Source organism: Paramormyrops kingsleyae, chromosome 2 (assembly GCF_048594095.1).
Source record: "Paramormyrops kingsleyae isolate MSU_618 chromosome 2, PKINGS_0.4, whole genome shotgun sequence".
Taxonomy (NCBI): domain Eukaryota; kingdom Metazoa; phylum Chordata; class Actinopteri; order Osteoglossiformes; family Mormyridae; genus Paramormyrops; species Paramormyrops kingsleyae.
Genome location: NC_132798.1, coordinates 3,890,762 through 3,910,632, shown reverse-complemented (window position 1 = coordinate 3,910,632; position 19,871 = coordinate 3,890,762). Strand labels below are relative to the sequence as shown.

Here is a 19,871-nt window from a genome sequence, read left to right as displayed (position 1 = left end):
CCCAAAAGGCAGCTAGGTTCCAGCACACAAAAGACACTGATACTACAATGCATGTCAAGTAGTGATGGGCAAACGAGGCTTCATGAACCATTTGTTGTATTTTTTGACCCCAGTAGATGGTGCTCTTGGTTTGCTTAGTCCTTTCATGAACAGAGAGCGCCATCTAGTGCGGTCAGAAAATACAGCAAACGGTTCATGAATATTCATTTGCCCATCAATAAATGCCAAGCTCACCCACCAGCCAGGCAGCCAAACCTGTCTTGCTAAAAATGTCAGTCACAGCACTGAGGATAAGGAAACCATCCTGCATGCTTCAGAGTAGCAAATTTATTGAAAAATGAAAGATACAGCCAATGGCATGAATTATACTTTACTCCCCTGAAGTACATGACAATAAAACGTAGCTGTATGCACATGGAAAACACACTAACCAAAATAAAATTATTCTGGAAATAGTCTGGCTTGCCAAAAACATAAAATTATGTAAAATGGATGCTGACACTATATTAGAAAACTGGCAGTAAATTGAAACGTAAAAAAGAGCTCCTCTTACAGCCTGAATGCTAGACCAGTATTAAAAATACACAACACTGTCAGCTCCGATATCTTTTCATATTCAACTTCCAGGAAAACTGGTTTCATGACCCTAATCTCATGTGCCTTTTTAAACCTTTAGTTTCATATTTGAGAGAGTGCTTGTCTGATCCTGTCGTTTTATACAGTTCTGTGCTAGTAACAGTCAACCACACCTGCAAGCAGATAGTCTGACATGCTAAACGGCGCCACCTTCACTGGCATGTGCGAAGTATTCTCCATTTTTCTACCCACAATGCACGAGCATGTGTAAGGTGATGGCTTTACCTGTAATTGCAGGCAGATCGGATATGCAAGTGATCATATAATGTCTGCCATAAATACTATCAGTATTTATACAAGAAGCCACAGAAATATGGGAGGGAGTGATCAAATGCTTCATGTCATTTCCACCAATGAAATCGATGCTTAGGAAAGCTTGAAAACTGGGGTGGCTATGAAGTTTTTAAAACAAAACAAAACCTACTGCGTTAAAAAATATATATATACACACACTAATAAAAATAGATGTACCCTCTTTTCCATCCAGAAGTTTCCACCAGGAATGCTAATGAATAAAGCATTATGCTATAATTCCTCCTCTAATAAGTAATCAAGCGCAGTGCTTTGTTCCCAAGTCTTGTCTCCGTTGGCGGGGAAACAAATGAACTGCGATCAGGACCAGAGAAGTTCAGAAGTCTCAAGTCTGTCATGGCCCAGGTTAGACAGCCAGACCCGCAGTGGGACTTGTTTGGGCTTCGGTGCGACTCCTGCTTCACACTGCAGGATATGGGGACCCTCAGCAAGGGCTGGAGGGGGCAGTGGAGGAGCTGGTGTCAGGCACTGCACCGGCCGGCCGGCTCCCGGACCTGCCGTCCGCTTGTCTTTGGGCGATAGCGGCTGCTGAGTGTCTGCATTTCGGCGAAGAGCACTGGCAGGCAAAGTACTTGCTCTTGATCTCCCAGAAGTGATTACCGTAGTCAAAACTAAGGAAAACACAGAGAATTGTGTGTGTCATCTGTGGCCAATAATTCAGGTATATTCATTACATTACACTAATTACATGTATTTAGTTAGCAGATGCTTTTGTTCAAATCGACATGCAAGTGAAGATCAGAGAGTAGGGTTAGGGTTAGGTTTAGGGTTAGGGTTAGCCAGGGTCCCTGAAGCAGTTGGGGTTAGGGCCTTGCTCATGAGATCCAAGGTGAAGTCTCTCTGCCAGTCAAGAAATTTGAACTGGCAACCTTCCGATCATGGGCATGGATCCACACACCATCCCTTTGGCATCCAATAAACCTGAGAAATATTTCAGTACAGATCCAGTGAAAATGGCTTCTGTCACCTGGTGTTTGGAAGAGAGGCCTTACCCCAGCTCATCTCCGGCACTGATGTTCTTGCTCGCGAAGAATGCAATGTGCGGGAAGCGGAGATCCTGGTGCGTGGTGAACACTCGCACAGGAAACAAGTTTGGCTCGCACATGTGGTTGATGAATCTGCTGATGTTGCCGTAGAATCGGGCATCGACACAGTAGACGTCGCCTACCTGCGAGGGCAACGGCTAGGTAAGTGAGAGTACGAACTGTGGAGATTCAAGATCTACCTCCAGGACCGAAACAACCCACAGCCTCAGCTTTTATGAAGCAGACCTTCCGAAGATACACTGAGTTGCTTTCTGATAGGGTTTTGACAAATATGGGCTGTCACAGGGAACGACCAAGCCAACCAGCTACCTCAGCATGGCTATTATTCAAGATATGATAAAGGTCACCCTATACATGTTTTACCAGATAGCTTCAGCCTGAATACTTATGTCTATGCAGCAAAGCAAAACCGTATCTCCAACGTAACATTCCAGATATTTCTTTAAGAACTTCAAAGTAACACTTGAAAAAACAGAAAGGCAATACTTCAAAAACCTTTGTGAGCTATAAAGTTTGGCTGAAAAAGCACCGGGCAGCAGCAAAGTGCTGACACGGCCAAATCATGCATACGAGCCTCTCACAGGGAAAGCTTTGTTAACATACTTTATCACCACGACTGTGTGTTACAGGAGAGCTATTTGCTGTGCAGGGCTTGCAGCAAGAGCAACAGATAAATAAGCCAGTCAGAAACCAGGAGCGATGCCAGGAGAGATGGGAAACTCAAAGTAAACAAAGCTCTGCTGTTACTTTCACAAGGGTTAAGAGGTTACATCCCTTGCATTACATTGAATAAAGCATTTTAGTTCCCGTAGGCAAATAAAGAGAGTTGACTATTTTGTGAAAAGCTTCTGATGTACATTTCAGGAAAAAAAGTCTTAAGACCATTTATTTCTCAAATAAGAGCTTTTATTAAAAAGGACCAAACACCTGCTACCTGCACTACAGAAGCAAGAGAAGCGCAATCTGTACAGCCCACTCTCATCAGAGTGCTACAAAGCAAGCCATGGACAGGTCTGGGATTCTCCGGTATTTCCAGCCAGACCAACACTCTCAGGAAACGGGTGCAAACAGAAACAGAAAAGTGAGGTACTTCAGCCTAATCAATAAGTCTTGCTATCTGAAGGAACAGGAGAACAAGGGCAGAGCGTAAACCAATTTAAAGGCCCCGAAGTGAGCTAAACAATAAAATGTCATTCAAAAGGTGAAGACTAAATTGTTGCCGAGTTACCTACCTGGAAGTTAGAAAACACCAAAAATTGCTCATGCCTAAAACTACCCTTTAAACATATTTTGACAGTCTGTATGAAAAAAAATCATCTCTGCTGCATGACAGCTGTGTTTATTTGGCAGGCACTTCTACTCCACGTAGTAAGGTAAATGATGTAATATGGGGCCACAGGCTGGTTAGCTGGAAGTATGGGCTTAAGAACATCCCCCCCCCCAAAAAAGATAAGTACCTTATTGTCCAGGTTGAACAAGTACGAGTCATCTTCCCTGACATCAGCTTCAGCATCAGAAATGATCTCTCCCACATACCTAAACGCAACAAAAACAGCACAATGCTATCAATGATACTATCAATGTAAATCACTCTGCAATGAAAATGCAAAAAAATCAAGATGCTAGTCTTGGATACCAGGTAGCAGGAAGAGACTGAAGAGGATGTACTGAAATGTAACCATGACAATCATGTATAATAGTGATGTAAAATGCTAACTTCGTCAGTAAATCCTTGGATTTTAATTCGAACACAGACACATGCATCTGTTACTCCTCTTATCTACGAGGTCTTCAAATAAACTACTAAAAATTCTCCTTCAAAGCAAACTCCCAAAAGACAAAATACAGACTCAGATGTGATAATTTCCATCTCATCATCTGAAGTTGTCAGAAGCTGCGATTCCAAGTGGTTCAGCACATTCAACACGGCGGAGCCCGATGGAGACTCACTCGCACACGAAGGTTCCCTGGGGGATATCCTGCAGCGTCTGCACCCCCCAGCCCATGGTACTCGTGCGGAAGAGCTTCAGCCGGACCCTAGGAGTAAACAAGCCGACATGGTGCTCAGTCACTGCCGCTCCAGGGCCGCACCGTCAGCCATTTCTGTGACTTAGGTTAAGCGCCTCAGACAAACGCAGCTCTCAATCCACTCAGGCTACAGCAAGCAGCACAATGACAGACTGGCGGAACAATTCCCTCTGTTATAACAGCAAATGCTCCCCGGTCGACAGGGCACAGGCCCTGCTGAGATGCACCAGAGCTCATCTGATGAGCATTAATTGCACAGGACTCATGGGTGAGGACTTACCGGAACCCGTTCTGCACCACACGGTTCTTGCAGGTTCTCCAGCAAGAACATGCATGGTTGCATTCGAAGATCAGTGGTGGTTCCTCCCGGCTGAACTCACTCAGCAGTCGACCCTCCTGGACACACGGACACGCAAAATGGGCTTAATGGCCGCCAGCCTTACTGCTGCGGGACGGTCAAGTGGGTTTCTAGCAAAGCAGATACTGAGAAGCATAAGGACATTTCCATGCACAAAAAAATAAGCGAATAAGAAATCAAAACAGTATTACATGACCTTAGACCGATGAGAATGCTTCTAGGCAACCTGATCCATGGAGAGCCGCTGTGGGGGCGGGTTTTTGTGATGACGTCTCAATCGGCCAATAATAATGCGGTGGTTCTCAACTCCAGTCCTGAGGACCCACTCTTACTGGCTGACTGAGAGGCCATCCGGAAACCCACACCCACAGCAGCTCTCCATTGGATCAGGCTCCCCCACCCACAGCTTACATTAAATAAGATTTTATTAAACTGAATTTTACCTCTCAGTGGGATGTGAAACGTCAATAACCCACAGGTTATACAATCTCTCATCAGCCTCATAAAATCTGACTTTACATTTAAAATTTGCCAGTACAAGGTCACGATGTTCCAAATAAGATCACATCTAAAGGTGACAGTGCATTTGGCGGCATAGCTCAACTGCATCGGACTTTTTTTAAGGCGGCATCATAACAGCGTAGCTTAGGGACGGCCAACTTGGACAGTGACTAAGGCCTAATTTGGCGGCTTCCTTACCTTGTCATACCAGCAGCCCAGGCTGAGCTGGCTGCACATACAGTGAGCAGAGGAGCAGTCGTCTTTGCACACGCAGTACTAAAAGATGACAGGAAAGACCAGCCGTAAATACAAACAGAGCCACGCGAAGAGCTAAAGGACTTCACAATACTCTACATTAGTTTACCTGATCAGGCCCAAAATCAAACACGGGGCAACATCTAGGATGCAAAAATGACTTTGGTACCTGTAGGTGTGTGATGTTCTTGTCGATGGTCAGTGGCGAGGTCACGCAGTTGTCTGGCATATACCTGTAGTTGTCTGGACAGGGCTCAGAGTCCACTGCATTTACGCACGGGATCGGAACGTTCTCATAACCCCGTGAGATGTCCCTGGAAGGAAAAGTGAGACACGAAACATGAAGATCACACGGTACTTTGCTTAAAAAAAACAACACAACAAATGCAACAGCAAGGTCTGAAGGCCCGCCCCAGCCTGTGACTGACAGCCAGACAACCTGCTGAGGAGCCTCTCCTGCAGGTGTCCCGCTCTACTCCCCGCCTCCTTCAGTCTCCTATTGGTCTGCAGAGCCAACCACACCAAGGAGCCCGGACTGCTGCATTCCAGAGGGGTCTCCCCCTCTTGGTTCTTCAGGTTAACGTCGGCTCCACGTGACAGAAAGAGCCTGCTCAAAAAACATCGGACATGCGTCAAACACATTGCAGGGATCTCTCAACCCCAGAGCTCCCCCTAGTGTATAAACCGGGGTGAACTACTGTGGACACCAACTTTAATCAGAGACACAGACGGCAGCAGCCCATGCACCAGACAGCACTCACTCCACGCAGTCCAGCCGGTTCTCTCGAGCTGCGATGTGCAGTGGTGAGTCCCCATGCACGTTGACGGGATGCAGGTCAGACTTGGCGTCCAGCAGGATGTGGGCGATGTCCATGGAACCGGAGAAGGCCGCCCAGTGCAGGCAGATATTCTCCTCCTTTAGAAACGGTCATGATGTAAGAAAAACAAAAAAAAAAAGACACCAAAGAAATGAGTGTGAGATACTGACCAGCACATCACACGCTTCAAGATGCGCCACGGAGTGGAGAGAGTTTATAGAGTTTATATAAACTATCAGCGGTACAACTTACTGCAAGCACAGGAGCTGACGTGTGCTACAGCTTTCAAACAGCTTAACTTTGAACTTCAAACTTTAGAACAGGGGTCACCAACCTTTAAGAAACCGAGAGCTACTTCACGGGTACTGAGCTATACGAAGGGCTACCAGTTTGAAAAGCCCTAAACTTAAATTTCATATACAATAAACAGGTTTTAAATGCTTTTTTTTTTTAAGATATTGTCATTTTCAAATCTATATAAATGCAAATGTGATTAAAGAAGAATAGCAACAGGATAGAATTATATTTTAGACACTGCTCACTGGTGAGTTGTGCTATTTTTAGAACAGGTCCGCGGGCAACTTGTGGTCCTTGGGGGGCATCCTGTTGCCCGTGGGGCACCATGTTGGTGACCCCTGCTCTAGTATTAAGCCTATAATTAACTGTCAGTTAAAATAACTTGTTTCTTGATAGTGAATTTGTCATTATCAAGGTAAGTATAGGAAAGAGGTGAATTGGGCAGAGAGGTGACCCAAGCAGATGGTCATGGGAAGGCTGGCCAGGGTCCCCACCTTGTCTCTGATATTGACGTCGGCCCCCCGAGAGAGCAGCAGTCTGACTTGATCGATATGTTTGTACTCCGTGGCCCAGATCACAGGAGTCCATCCACCGTCGTCCTGAAAGCCACGAAAGGGTTTAGGTGCGTGTTTTTTGCGTGCTTTTTGTTAGCCACTCTGCAGTACGACACGGACAGGAAGCGCAAACCTGCTTCTTTAGCTGCCAGACAACACGGATGAGTCCGAGTCTCAGCTTTCATGTACACCTGCCAATCGTTCGTCACCCAATAAAGTGAAAATAATAATAAACTGCTGACCATTAAAATATGAGGGCAATATGCAGATTTTTATCTTCTTGCGTGTTAGCTAATGAGACCTATGCTATCTTTTAGGACCATGCCAGCGGCCAGGGCTATATTCATGGTGAGAAAATAGACAGTAGAACAGATCGAACAAATAAAAAAGTTTGAACGTTTCTTATGTGTTGGCAAACGTTTGTCTATTTCCCAATGCGCCTGAGGTTAGAATCCCACCAGTCATCATTCAGGGGATTGTTTTAAGGTGATAAAGGAACCATGCTGGCATCCTAACAGTCTGGGATGCCCCTATAGGAATGTGAAGGGGGGAATCCCTAACTACAGGTGTAGGGGTAGGAGATGATCGGAGAGGGACGAGCCCAGCGAACATCCCCGGGCTGCACAGCGACGTCTGAGGGACAGACGGGGGCTTCAGAGCAGATGAAGCCAACAAACCGCGACCGTTTCTCACATATGGGGTTCAAATTCCTGCTGACACTGATTTGTAAACAGATGTGTGTTTACCTGACAGTTGATGTTGATCAACCCTGTGGACAGGAGATGTTCCACAATCTTGTGGTGTCCTCTTTTAGCAGCAAGGTGTAATGAGGTAGAGCCGTCCATATCCTGCGACAGGTCAAGTGTCATGAATTTCCTCTGGTCTGACATGTACTGCTTAGGGGAGAAATTCTGACTGATTCAGATGACAGCTGTTAGTGTAAAAATTACAACACTTAATACCTAGCTGCCTAAGACTGACTCCGGTATGGCTACTATCTCACTTCAATGACTATAGAAATAGATAAAAATGATCAGCTGATTATAAAAGCATTGCACATCACCAGTGCTAAAGATAAAATGAGATTATAGCCAACAATGGCAGAGACCATTGAGTCCTGGGCGGCCGGGGTTCGGTCGCGGGTTTGCAGTGACCTTCTACTGATGGGTAGAATGGAAAATGGCTGGACGCACAAACAGGTAGGGGTCAATGCCGGCTTTTATGGCAGGTACAAGGTCGGGGGCCGCAATAAGACACCAGCATCTTTGCTCTGCAAGTATCCAAACTGTTCCAACTGGTACATTGGAAGAGCAGTAATCAGGCTGATGCACACTATAGGAATTTGTCCATTTATTTATAATTATTATTATTTTCATTATTATTATCATTATTATCATTATTATTATCCTTATAATAGCTGTCTATTTACCCTTATGCGACTATGCACTTGTTCAGTCTGGCACAATACTTGACATAACAGACGGTCCAAACAAACCACAACTATGGACCCGGTAACATTATTCATCATATTGTCTTTCTTCAGCAAAGTATGAAATGATTGGAAAGGAGGCTAAATTCAAGTTGAAAAAAAGGAGGTGGAAAAAACAGGTGAAAGTGTGTGGAACCTAAATTCACAAGTAGACGTTCATCATGGAAAACATTATGCTAACAGTAGCTGTGAGTTTGTTACAGCTAATACTGGTTTAGTTATAATCGGCGGTTTGGGAACATCTTGGTTTCTGAATAGGCTACAGCAACACTGGAGAGAGAATAGTTGATCAAACCAAGACTTTCCGTTGATGTTATACCGAATTCGAACATGTGGCTGCACACACGTCCAACGTGCAAACTCATTCGAGACAGCATCAAGGTGTCTGTACGACCGGAGGAAGACAAACAGCTACACATGCATGTAGAGAATACGGGACTTTTATGATGATATATTTTTGATTTTTTAAAAGTATTATATATGTTTTACAACATGCAAATAAACGTCTTGTTATTCAGACACGTCGACAGATGCATTGCATTGCAACTTTTTCCTAATTGTATTTTGAGTTTTAACAACAAATAATCTCAGAACATATTCTGCTTTCCTTGCTGTACCAAAATTGCGGCGTGAATTTTGTGGCACACTGGCCTGTACCCAGGTTGACCCCAAAATAGTACTGTCACGTGATTCAAACGTCATGACTTAAGCGGATAGGAATAGACAACAATAAAAAGGGACATTTAGTCTTGTCACAGACCTTGTCCATAGCTTCAGCCTCCCAGTAGTGCTACTTCATAAGGTATTACAGGGTAAATTCTTGGATTCCATAATTAATGGACCCAGACTGACCTTATGCTTCACGTTGGCCCCAGCTCTCAGCAGATACCCAACGGTCTCCAGGTGGTTGTTCTCACAGGAATCCATCAGGGGCGTCCTTTGGTCCTCATCACACATTTCCAGGTTGGCACCAGCCTAGAGAAGACAGGAGACTGACCACCTTACAGAAGATAACACATTTCAGCAGTTAGCCTGCCAGACCTTTCTGAGAGACTACATGGGTGTGAAGCTCTGCAGCAGATCGTTAGTATGCAAGTTAGAATCGGCTACTCCATACACTTTCCTCCAAAAACTGACTCCTGAACACTGTCGTCAGAACAATATTTATAAATCAAAATACCAGAAATGGCTAAAATCCTCACATTTATATCAGTAATTAGGCAAGACTAACAACCAAAAATCTAGCAAAAGTTTATAGGTCATAATAATGTGGAGCGGGCTCTACATTCCTGTCGTACTCTTAAACTTTATTCCAAAACACACTGGTATGCCAGCTGCAGCCACACCTGAATCAGGACGTGACAAATTTCATGGTGACCAGCTTCTGCTGCCGCATGCAGGGCCGTGCGCTTCCTCTGGCTGTCCGTCCTGAAGTTTGGATCAACTCCATCAACTAGGATGAGACACCAAGCAGACGCCCAAACTCATCACACGGTTCACTTACGCCTAAAATGCATTCAGTATTTCAGAAAGCCCTGATCATGGAGCTTCAGTACAAAAACGCAGACATGATATGGTCCTACCCAGCATCAGAATAACTTTATGGAGTTCCCCCTGCTTGGCGGAGAGGTACAGCTGCTTTGGGTGAAACCTCAGCTTTTTAGGCCTGCCCCATAAGAGAAACACCGTAAGACTTAAGGAAGACAGGGTACCCGAAACGGAAAAACACCTAGTCCAGGGGTCTCCAACTCCAACCCCGGAGAGCTGCTGTCTAGTAGGTTTTCTATCCTACCTGGCTTCTGGTGGACAGCACATGTTCTCAGGTAAATACCAGGAACATCTGTGGCTCATCGGAAGCCAGGTACAATAGAAACCCTACTAGATAGTAGCTCTCCAGGACTGAAGTTGGAGACCCCTGACCTAGACTGTGAACACATTTGCAGCAGAAAACTCAAATGTTACACTACAGAATGGATAATTTGACATTTAAAAAAAGTCACAATATATCATTCAGGGCTGTATCACTCACAGCACCGGTACTGGACCAGAGTGTCTCTGCGACAGAAATAAGATTAACCATCCAGGCTACTTCTAATTCCCAGGAACCTTACTTCTCAGCATCCAAGACCAGGAGAATGTTCTCCAGACTTTCGTTGCCTGTTCCCAGTGCCGCCGCAGAAACCAGAGACTCGACCTTTGACCCATTAAGAGGAATGGTCTCAGATGTATCGGGGGTCTTAGGTGATGGGCTGGTGGCCTTTTCCTCACTAACAGTGGAGGATGAGACACAGAGCGTGTGGTCTTTAGAAAACAATCTTAAGCACCGGACAGCTGCAATTCCACAGTTTGGACCAGAAAGAAGGACTAAACAAAAAATAAAATCACTGAAGCATTGAGTCATATTTTTATGCCTTGAAACATAATTACACTGTACACGAAATCAAATACATTATCATTATTATTATTATTACAAAGAAAATCCTCTCATGCAACCCTTGGTCCATTTAGGTACGCCTGAGACTGCCAGAAACAGGGTGGAAACCCCAGATCCAAACCACCCTGCCCGGCCTTACCCTCCTCCAGTGGTGGTATCAGGCCTGCCCTCAGACAGGGGGCCCCTCTCAGGACCAGGGGCTGAGGGCATCCTGGAGGTGGTGTCTGCTTTGCTTTCAGGGAGGGTAACTTTCACAGGGCCAAGGGTTAAGGGCATTTTAGAGGTGGTGTCTGCCTGAGCAATTGTAACCTCCTTGGCTTTATTGGCCTCCTCTCCGCAGTGAGGGCAGAAGGTCTGGCAGTTCATCACGGAGGCGCAGGTCCGGTGAAAGCGGTGCGAGATGTTGCTGTCTGGTTGGCACTCCATGAATGTTCCCTGTGTCATAGACAAAGCAGCAATAAACCAAAACCAGCAGTTTCTATTCTGTGTTTCCATATTCCTGCTCCGGCTTCAGATTCGTTTCTCGTCACGGAAAGTGACATGGACCGGCCACCATGGACTGTGATTAAACTACAACAAAAGATGAAACACGCAACAGAAGGGGCTGAATAGCTCACCAACGGATGAGATTGGGCAAGCGGTCGGTCTCACTCACCGCCCTGCAGAAATAGCCGCAGCCGGGGCAGCACTGGTGCTTGACCATGCCAGCACGGTGGTCCTCACACAGCACCAGCAGCTGGACCATGTTGGAGGGCCTCATCATCTCAGACTTTACCACGGTACTCTGACACAGACTGAGCTAACAGGACGTGAAGGGAGACAGACAGAGCAGGTTTGGTGACCCGGTCCCAGGACATGTGAAGGAGCTTCCGTGCCACAGAACCCTACCTTCCCATCCATGCTCTCCGTGGCCATGCACTTCCTGTCGGCCAGCGTGAGGATCTCGCGGCTCCTCGGGGCCTCCATGCGGCAGCTACACAGGGGCAATTCCTGCACCATGTCCTCCCCTATGCTCTCCACACCACCGGGTAAATCTGTGTGATACAACCGTCAGTAAGGAAATTACAGAGACTGGCTAGGTGGCCACCAAGCAAAAGCTGAAGATTCCAAATTCCCAATGTTGCTACTGAGCAAGCAGTCCATCCGTTTGATGGACTAAGAATATTATTTACCTCTCATTCAGCTCTTTGCGTTTGGTTTTCTAATGATTTCTAGAACAGTTTACAGTGTATGGCAGTGACACAGCCTCAACAGAGTGCTGATAAGTAATTAACAACTTCTGTTTCAGTAGAAAAATCAGATTTGATCAATTTAGTCTACAAAACCTATAAAAACCAGGTCAAAATGCCTTAAAAATAAGCATACCGAATGTTAAGTCATTGGTGTGTCTAGTCCACACTACCAGAGGATGCTCCTTTAACAGATCACTGACCAGCAGCAAGAGAACAGTCTGGTGTCAAATAAAATAAGTCCTGGTGTCCTAATGCTTCACTCCCTTATTTCCTATCTTAATTGTGAACTCTTACAGTTTTAAATGTTGAAATGTTTTTCCGCTGTCAGGCAGCAAGCCGCCAATTTGCTTCTTTGATACTTTCTCCGTAAGATAAAAATTAGCCATATTTACTGCTCGCAAACAATGAAACAAATTAACATTCCCAGTGCAAATCCTAAACATCAGTCTCTTAAAAGCATATTACAAATTACAGAAGATGACAACTGGGCATTCCTTTGGCATCCCAAACGTTTCTCCATCCATTAGACGCTATTCCGAAACTCGCAGACGTGAGAAACATTCCCAATGAAGACTGATTCACAGTGCAAACAACATGGAGGACCCCCCCCAGGAGAAAGTAACCGTTTGTGACCCTTTAAAGTACGTCTTTCCCACCTGTCCGCTGGGAGAGGAAGAGCTCCTGAACTTTCAGGTCCAGTGATTCTAGGGGCAGCTCTGTGTATTCCTTGGTGCCACTGACTTGGGCCTGAGTTTCAACCTCATTTCCTGAATGTATCCAGAGAATAAATAAAACCAAACATAAGCAAATCTTACAAATGCTGACATGCTTACAGTAATGTATTCATTGGCCAAGGTAACAGAACTGGGAAGATGTTTTAGTACCAGAACTGCCTTCAGTCTTAGTTTTGAGTTTCCGCTTGCGCTTCCTAGATGGTCTAAGCCAAGGATTGTCACTCTTTCCTTTTTTCTTCAGCTTCTTCTTCAGGAAAGTCTCTGAGCTCTGCAAGGGGACAGTGGGTAGCAGGAAATAAATCTAACATCTGGCAACATTTCACTGGTTTGAACTTTACCATCACCAAGCGCAATCACCATCAGTTGTCTTCCCAGTATGTCACACATTTCAATGCACTGCCAGGTAAGTAAACCTTAATGTTTTGTCTAAATGCCTGGATTATGAGCCAAAAGGCTGCTGGCGTCCTTCTCGCATTCCTACAGGTCTCACCACCAGTTCTCATGAAACGCAGCTTCTGATGTCTTACCATGTCTGAGTCATTCCCTTCCTCATCACCATCTTCAGCAGATTCTCCAGATTTTTGATCTTCTCCACCCAGCCCCTGGTATGGAAGTAAACTGCATGAAAGGGTTTTACGAAGGTAAAACCCAAAAGATCCCCCATGACGGCGCTGCAGTTCCGAGCTGCCAGTTCGTACTCTGCTGGCTAACCTGGTGTGCACTCTCAGCTGCCCCACTGCCTTCTGGGAGAGCACCACGTCCCTCCTCCTCCCTGACCCCAACATGCTCCCTTGTTTGATCTCCTGTCTCCGAATCTTCTCCATCTTCAGACTCCTCATCAAAATCATTCTCAGCCTCATCTCCATTGACATACAAGCTCTCTTTCTGGAGAGGAATACACAGAAATTAAAGCCAAGGGGACCATTGTATCAGGAATGAACAGAACTGTGCGATACTCCAAGTGTGATACTAAGGTACAGTACACCTTGCCATTAGCATTTAGCAGATACAAACCCATTTATATGCAAGCAATAAGCAGTTGAGTGTGTGTTTGCGTCCCAGCCCACACCTGAGTAGGAGCTGAGGGCTGAGCGACGTTCTTGAAGATCTCTATTAGGGAGCACTGCTTCAGTGCTTTGGTTTTCTTCTTAGGTACTAGGCTGTACGTCCCCATCTTCCTCCTTTTCTTACGAGTCACAGCGGCTGCTGTGGGAATTTTCTTGGGGTTGTCTGTTCGTGTTTGTGTGGGGGGTGGGGGGGACACAGTTCAGAAGTGCACAGGTTAACTTTTAATACCTCTCCAACGAACATTTATTATAATTAAATTAACCGAAGTCATGTGTTTTCCAAGTATTAACCCATTACCTATTTACCCTGGTACTAAGCTGAAAAAGTCACGCACCTGTGTGTGTCTTGCCGGGGACGGCAGCCGGGGCCCCCTGGCTCGGACGTGGCTGCTTCTGGGAAGTAGACACCTGCTGAGGCCTCCCCAGCTCCAGCTGCAGCTCCAGCACCCCTCGGCTCTCCTCTCTAACGCTGTTTGACTCTTTTGGCTCCCGGCTTAAAAGCTTCACATTTCCCAAGCAAGAAATGGATAAACGTAAAACAATTTTAATGGATATGAAAGGAAAAAAGAAATTCAACAGTAAACAAATATGCAGAATCAACAAACAATCAAGCTGTAAGAGATGAGCAGAGATGGAAATTTTCATTTTAATATTCTTCTGCGATGTACGGCGAGAGTAAAATCTGGCATCTTATAATCCAATTTAAAAAAAGACAGTAATGTCATTTTAAATCCAGCAGCAGAAATGGCCCTCAGAGTAATAACTGAGTACCTTAAGGGTGGTCTGGCTGCAGGCAGGTCTGGCCATGGTCTTCCGTGCTCGATACACCCTAACCGGCGGTACGGGATCCTGAGTGCCTCCGTTCTCCACTCTTGCTTCCTGCGCTCCTGCCGCGACTGCCCGCCTGCCCGGGTCGGGGCCCGGGGTCTGCACTGAGGGGGACGATAGCGACTTGGCAGCACGTCCGGCCAAGCAGACGGCGGCCGGCGAGCGAGCGCTCCTGGCCGTGGGGGTTCCATCCTGCGGCTGGCTAAGCACCAGCCCGTTGCTGCCTGTGATGGAGCCGTGGGGGTGGCCGTTCTCCCAGAGGTTGGCCTGCAGCGGGGGGGAGCCCTGCCCCTCTCCCCCGCTCTCAGGGGTCACGTTTCGCTCCACCTCGCTGCTGGACATGTCCGCTCACCCGTCCGCACCTGGTTTGGCCCAGCTGGAAACCAACGTTATTTATCAGAAATATCACACTAATAAATAATGTGTTATTTCAAAAAAATGTATCAACAAATATGGTCATGGTGAAAAATAAAATGCTCTGGGGGGTGGGGGTGAAGGATAAGGGAGGACTGACTGCAGCAAAAACATATGAGCTTTTCTGGCTGTGAAAGGCTCCATGACACATCTTAAATTCCCTCTTTCCTGTTCTGAGTGGTGACACACAGACTCAGATGTAAATGCTTTGCAGTGGCCTTTGGTTCAGGTTCCACTGGTTTTAATTAAGGCTGTAAGGCCACACCTCAGGCAGTCGCATGATTAGTTTACTAATGTGTATTAGTGTGTCATCCATCCATCCATCCATCCATCCGGGGAAGGGCCGAAGCCAATACCAAACAGAACAGGGCACAAGTCAGGGATACACCCCGGACAGGTTGCAGCCAAGGGCACAGTTATTTAAAACCTGATTCAGTACATTTCCCACAGTCCAGGTGACAATGCTTCAATGCTTTAGCAATTATTTACAAACGAATGCAACTTTATTACCAAAAACAGGCACACGGTATATCGGCACTAAGCGAGCTTTGCAACACGGAACCAGCCCCAAAGGCTGCATTCCCCTGCTCAGCCCGATATTCTACATTAAAGCAACGTCACGCTAAACTTCACCATTCCGGGTAACGCGGTGCTGTAATTCTGCAGGGGGTGGGAGGTGACAATTACAATTATCAAGGGAACGATTTGATGAATCAGCAATCTTTCATTTTGTTTATGATTCAAGATTTTTTATAATCTAAAGATTGATCAGTGGGCCAGACTTAATTATAAATTATAATAAATTATAAACGTCTCCAGATAGGACTCTGTAACCTCTTGTAAATGGTGAATGAACTAAACGGATCCCTTATCCTCCGCTGCAGAAAGTGTCTGATCATCCAATGCAATCATCTTTGTCTCTGGTGTTGCTAACTTTGAATATCGATGAAGTTTAAATATTGAACAAGATTGAGAGATCTATGCCGATATCTTGATTTTCAAAGAATATTGCCCATTACCGATATGTTATAACCAAAGGCACTTATCCACTGCACTAGGTACCGAATATTGGATGCGGAATTAAGACGAGCTCATTGTCGATTGGTTATGCAAATAACCTGCCTCTGACATCTATAAAAAAAAAAAAAAGCATAGTTACAAACTCAAAAAACAAAGAGAAAATATAAGTGATGCGCAGATAAATGAAGAGACCCAAGCTTTAATTGATCTGATCAAAAGAACAATGAAATTTGGACGGCCCAACCCTACCTGTAATAATACTCTAGGGCTGCACCATACTGGAACACTTTAAAACACTTTGAAGTGATTCTGCTGCAACAAATATTGGGATACTTAAAAAGCTTCAAAAATAACATTTCTCACAAACCCCTGTGAGTGATTTAAACGCCGAGTATGAAAGTGATAATGATTGGATTGGAGAGCACATGCAAAAGCAGCGGCAGTAAACTTTAAAAAGATTTTTAAACATATATTAGATAACCTTGAAAAGGAGCAAGCATTAAAATTGCAAAGCTTGCTAGGGTTTGTTTCCAATAACAGAGTAAAAATCCTTTAACGAAACAAACTCCCCACATTATCATGTCTAGACAGTATGAAGGTATGAAAAAGCCTGATCTCAACTAAGTCGACTATCGCAGTCCTTCTGGTGCATCTACATAACATGCAATGCCGATATCAATATCACAATCACCCAACCCTATACCATACCCTAGAAGCAGGAGAATCTATATTTTACCCCAAAAAAAAAAACGATTCTTATGTTTTCAGATTGTTACATTGAATCATTACCTTAATATTCGATTAATCAAGATGCTTTACACCCCTAACTTCTTTAAAATGCTACTATGAGGTTGATGGAGGATATTTGACATGTTTCCTGGAATTAAGCAGCCATTAGGGTCTCAATGCTTTATATTTATGAAGCAGATTAAAATTCAGCTTCTGGCAACAAAAAAACATCACAATTTCCTTTTCATTGCTGGTCCAGGCTAGAACAGTTCATAATGTCACTTCCCTGCTTAGGTACAGACACTCCACAATGGAGCTTCCTTCAGAATTCTGACAAATATTCTGACACTTGTCTGTTCAACTCCAGGACACAGCTTCTCAGTAACTGCAATTGGTGTGGTGACGACACAACATCCACCAAGCAGATCTAGCTTTTTGCAGCAGTTTTCAAGATGAAGGATATTTCTTGCATCTTTTTTTTTGGGTGATGGGTTCTCCCAAGTCACATCCTGTTCTGAGACTTTCCACTGTAAAACTTCACCAAGATGGTGACTGACTTCCACAAAGTACAGTACAGTTTTAAAAAAAGATGCATTTTAGATAAGAGTGTCAATTAGCAGCTGAAATACTTTAAATACTTTAAAATCCCAAAAGGCATAGCAGTAAAACCAAACAGGCCCATAAAGGAGATTTACAAACTATTCTGTCAGGATACGGATCTGAGGTGAGCTTCCCAAATAAGATTGATAACAATAAACAAGATAATGAATGACGTCGATAAAGAACGAGTGAAATTTGTGAGTTTCCTAAAATGCTTTGTTATTCCAGAATTAACAAACAAACTTAAAATAGTACATTGTTTCCTCCCCAACCTCTGTGTAAGAAAAGCTCAGACTGTCGATGACAGGAACATCAATCTCCCATTTCAATGCTGAAATGTTATATGATTGTCACACCAGACATATGCAAATATTAAAAATATATACTAACTAAAAAGAAAATCTATAAAAACACAAGAAAGCAACCAAAATTAAGACTAAGATAAATTAACCTTTTGTTAAAAATGGGCTCAAAATGTGATGTTGCTTCCTTGTAAAGAAGAACAATTGCAAGCACCAATGGGAAAAGGAAGTAACATTTCTCAAAAAAACACATCAAAATAACTTTTTGAGGAGCTGGCCAAAATAAATATTTTAATAAAATAATTACTGCAATGTTGTGCAGGATACCACACACAACAAGAACGGCAAAGTAACTTACAGGGGAAAATCTTAGAGCTCTGAAGGACTTGTGCAGGCACCAGAATCACATCTTCCACATCCCCAGAGCACACTATACAGCAGTGTAATGCTCTTTGGTGTGTGGTACAATGGTTTAGGGATCCAGCACTGGAGTCAGCAGGTATTCTGTGCCTGGGGTCTCCCAATTACCAGCAACCAGCAAACACGCCATCCTTTGCGATCTGACACACTCCAAAGCTGGATCTAATTTAAGCATCATGTATATTCTCAGGCCACTTAGTCGCAATGTTGATGGTTGCATATCGGCAACATTGTAAATTTATACTGCAACATTGACCTTATTATGACGTTATCAGCATTATGACGTTGCCCAAAAAGGGCAGAATTTATGTCTCTGTAATAGAACAGCAGGCAAGTGTTCTCTGAGACAGCACAGCAGGCAAAAGAAAAACGAAGAAAGAGGGCTGGAGTATTCTTACATTTATGAGCAAGATAAGCTACTTTAGTTACAAAGGGTTTCAACAAACACTCGATGCTTTATAATTTAAGTGTTAGATAAACCACTTAGCATTACAAAGCTTTCGGGATACTAATAACAGAATTGTAGTTTTCAATAGATTTGTGCAAGAACTCAAAGATATAGAATAGAGGTACTTTACAGATCCCGGAACACAGACTATGTAATACGTAGACACACACACACACACACACACACACACACACACACACACACACAACTAAAGAATTCTTGGAGCCAGAGAGCAGGATCATTCAGTAACCAGCTCCCATAGAGCCATCAGGGTTAAAACGGCAAAGCTTGCTAAGTTTTGTTTCCTATGACAGAGTAATGGGGCTATTTTGGTGCAGAATGAAAGCCTAAGATTTAGTGGACACAAAACCACCAAAGTACACACCACCTCTACAGATCTAATATATCAGGGTTAGGTAACCCTGAACCGTCAGTGCCAGTATCCAGCGGATTTTCTTTTCTACCTGGTCTATGATGAATCATACATCTCAGGTAGATAGTGACTCATCTGATAGGCCAGAAAACCTGTGGGATACTGGTTCCCCAGGAACAGGGCTGCCTACCCCTGTATTATATACAAGACTCTGTGTCTGTGTTAAATGATATCCAGATCAGGTCTGGTTTAGGCATTAATAATGGTGAGGGCTCTGGCTGCTGGGTTGTCACCAGCTAGTGGTTCCAAATGCCTCCATCTTGAGGGATGAAAACCAGATTGAAAGGACAGATGGATGTAATCCTTCAAAATGTGCTGGTTTTGGAACTGTCATGAGAAAAACCAGGCATTTTATGTGCTTATTTTATAAATCAAAAAATTACAACAAAAAAATTTATAATGTCAAAAAAGGAGACTAGGCTCCAAAGACCGGAAAGGTCAGGTGGAAAAGCAGTAAGCTGTGAAAGGCATCTGGGAGACAGCTATGGACACGACAAGGGCAGGCATTTAAGATTAATATACTGGACAAAAGTTAAATTGGATTCAATCTATTCTTTTAAAACTTACTTTAACAAACCTTCTGTGTTCCTGTGTGCCATGCATTTCTGGTAACTCGTAAAAGAGGTCCGACCTAATAATTAAGGTCACACAAATACTTATGCTGGATCAATAAAACTGGAAACTACTCGCTCAAGAATGAAGATACGTCAAGCAGAAAATGTCAGGAAGATCTTACAGTACTGTCACAAACTAAGGCTGGCCAGGCTGCGGCTGAATCCGAGTCACAACAGATGAGAACAAGACAGTCTTTGTTTACATTGGACAGAAGAGGAAAGATGGGAAGAAGAGTGTAAAGAAGAAATGCGCAGGAGCAGATTGAAGGCCCATGTATGAAGGACTGGGATGAAGCTTGAGG

At 44.3% G+C, this 19,871-nt stretch overlaps 1 protein-coding gene across 4 annotated transcripts in view; it reads right to left on the bottom strand.

Moving 5' to 3' along the window:
- Positions 1-307: 307 nt before the first annotated feature.
- LOC111833408 (histone-lysine N-methyltransferase EHMT1-like) overlaps positions 308-19,871 on the bottom strand; it is a 36,422-nt gene continuing 16,858 nt past the window's right edge. For all 4 annotated transcript variants that reach the window (XM_023791634.2, XM_023791636.2, XM_023791637.2 and 1 more), the window contains exons 3-27: positions 14,533-14,965; positions 14,097-14,262; positions 13,764-13,924; positions 13,406-13,579; positions 13,222-13,296; positions 12,845-12,962; positions 12,617-12,727; positions 11,617-11,762; positions 11,384-11,527; positions 10,868-11,163; positions 10,406-10,561; positions 9,878-9,960; positions 9,641-9,747; positions 9,147-9,269; positions 7,552-7,653; positions 6,746-6,850; positions 5,898-6,052; positions 5,576-5,743; positions 5,306-5,450; positions 5,080-5,157; positions 4,303-4,418; positions 3,945-4,031; positions 3,452-3,530; positions 1,941-2,116; positions 308-1,559 (exon numbers count right to left, since the gene is read on the bottom strand). In XM_023791634.2, coding sequence (XP_023647402.2) covers positions 1,373-1,559; positions 1,941-2,116; positions 3,452-3,530; positions 3,945-4,031; positions 4,303-4,418; positions 5,080-5,157; positions 5,306-5,450; positions 5,576-5,743; positions 5,898-6,052; positions 6,746-6,850; positions 7,552-7,653; positions 9,147-9,269; positions 9,641-9,747; positions 9,878-9,960; positions 10,406-10,561; positions 10,868-11,163; positions 11,384-11,527; positions 11,617-11,762; positions 12,617-12,727; positions 12,845-12,962; positions 13,222-13,296; positions 13,406-13,579; positions 13,764-13,924; positions 14,097-14,262; positions 14,533-14,931 — 3,657 coding nt within the window. In that variant the 5' untranslated portion in view covers positions 14,932-14,965 and the 3' untranslated portion in view covers positions 308-1,372. The remainder of the gene's footprint in view (positions 1,560-1,940; positions 2,117-3,451; positions 3,531-3,944; positions 4,032-4,302; positions 4,419-5,079; positions 5,158-5,305; positions 5,451-5,575; positions 5,744-5,897; positions 6,053-6,745; positions 6,851-7,551; positions 7,654-9,146; positions 9,270-9,640; positions 9,748-9,877; positions 9,961-10,405; positions 10,562-10,867; positions 11,164-11,383; positions 11,528-11,616; positions 11,763-12,616; positions 12,728-12,844; positions 12,963-13,221; positions 13,297-13,405; positions 13,580-13,763; positions 13,925-14,096; positions 14,263-14,532; positions 14,966-19,871) is intronic.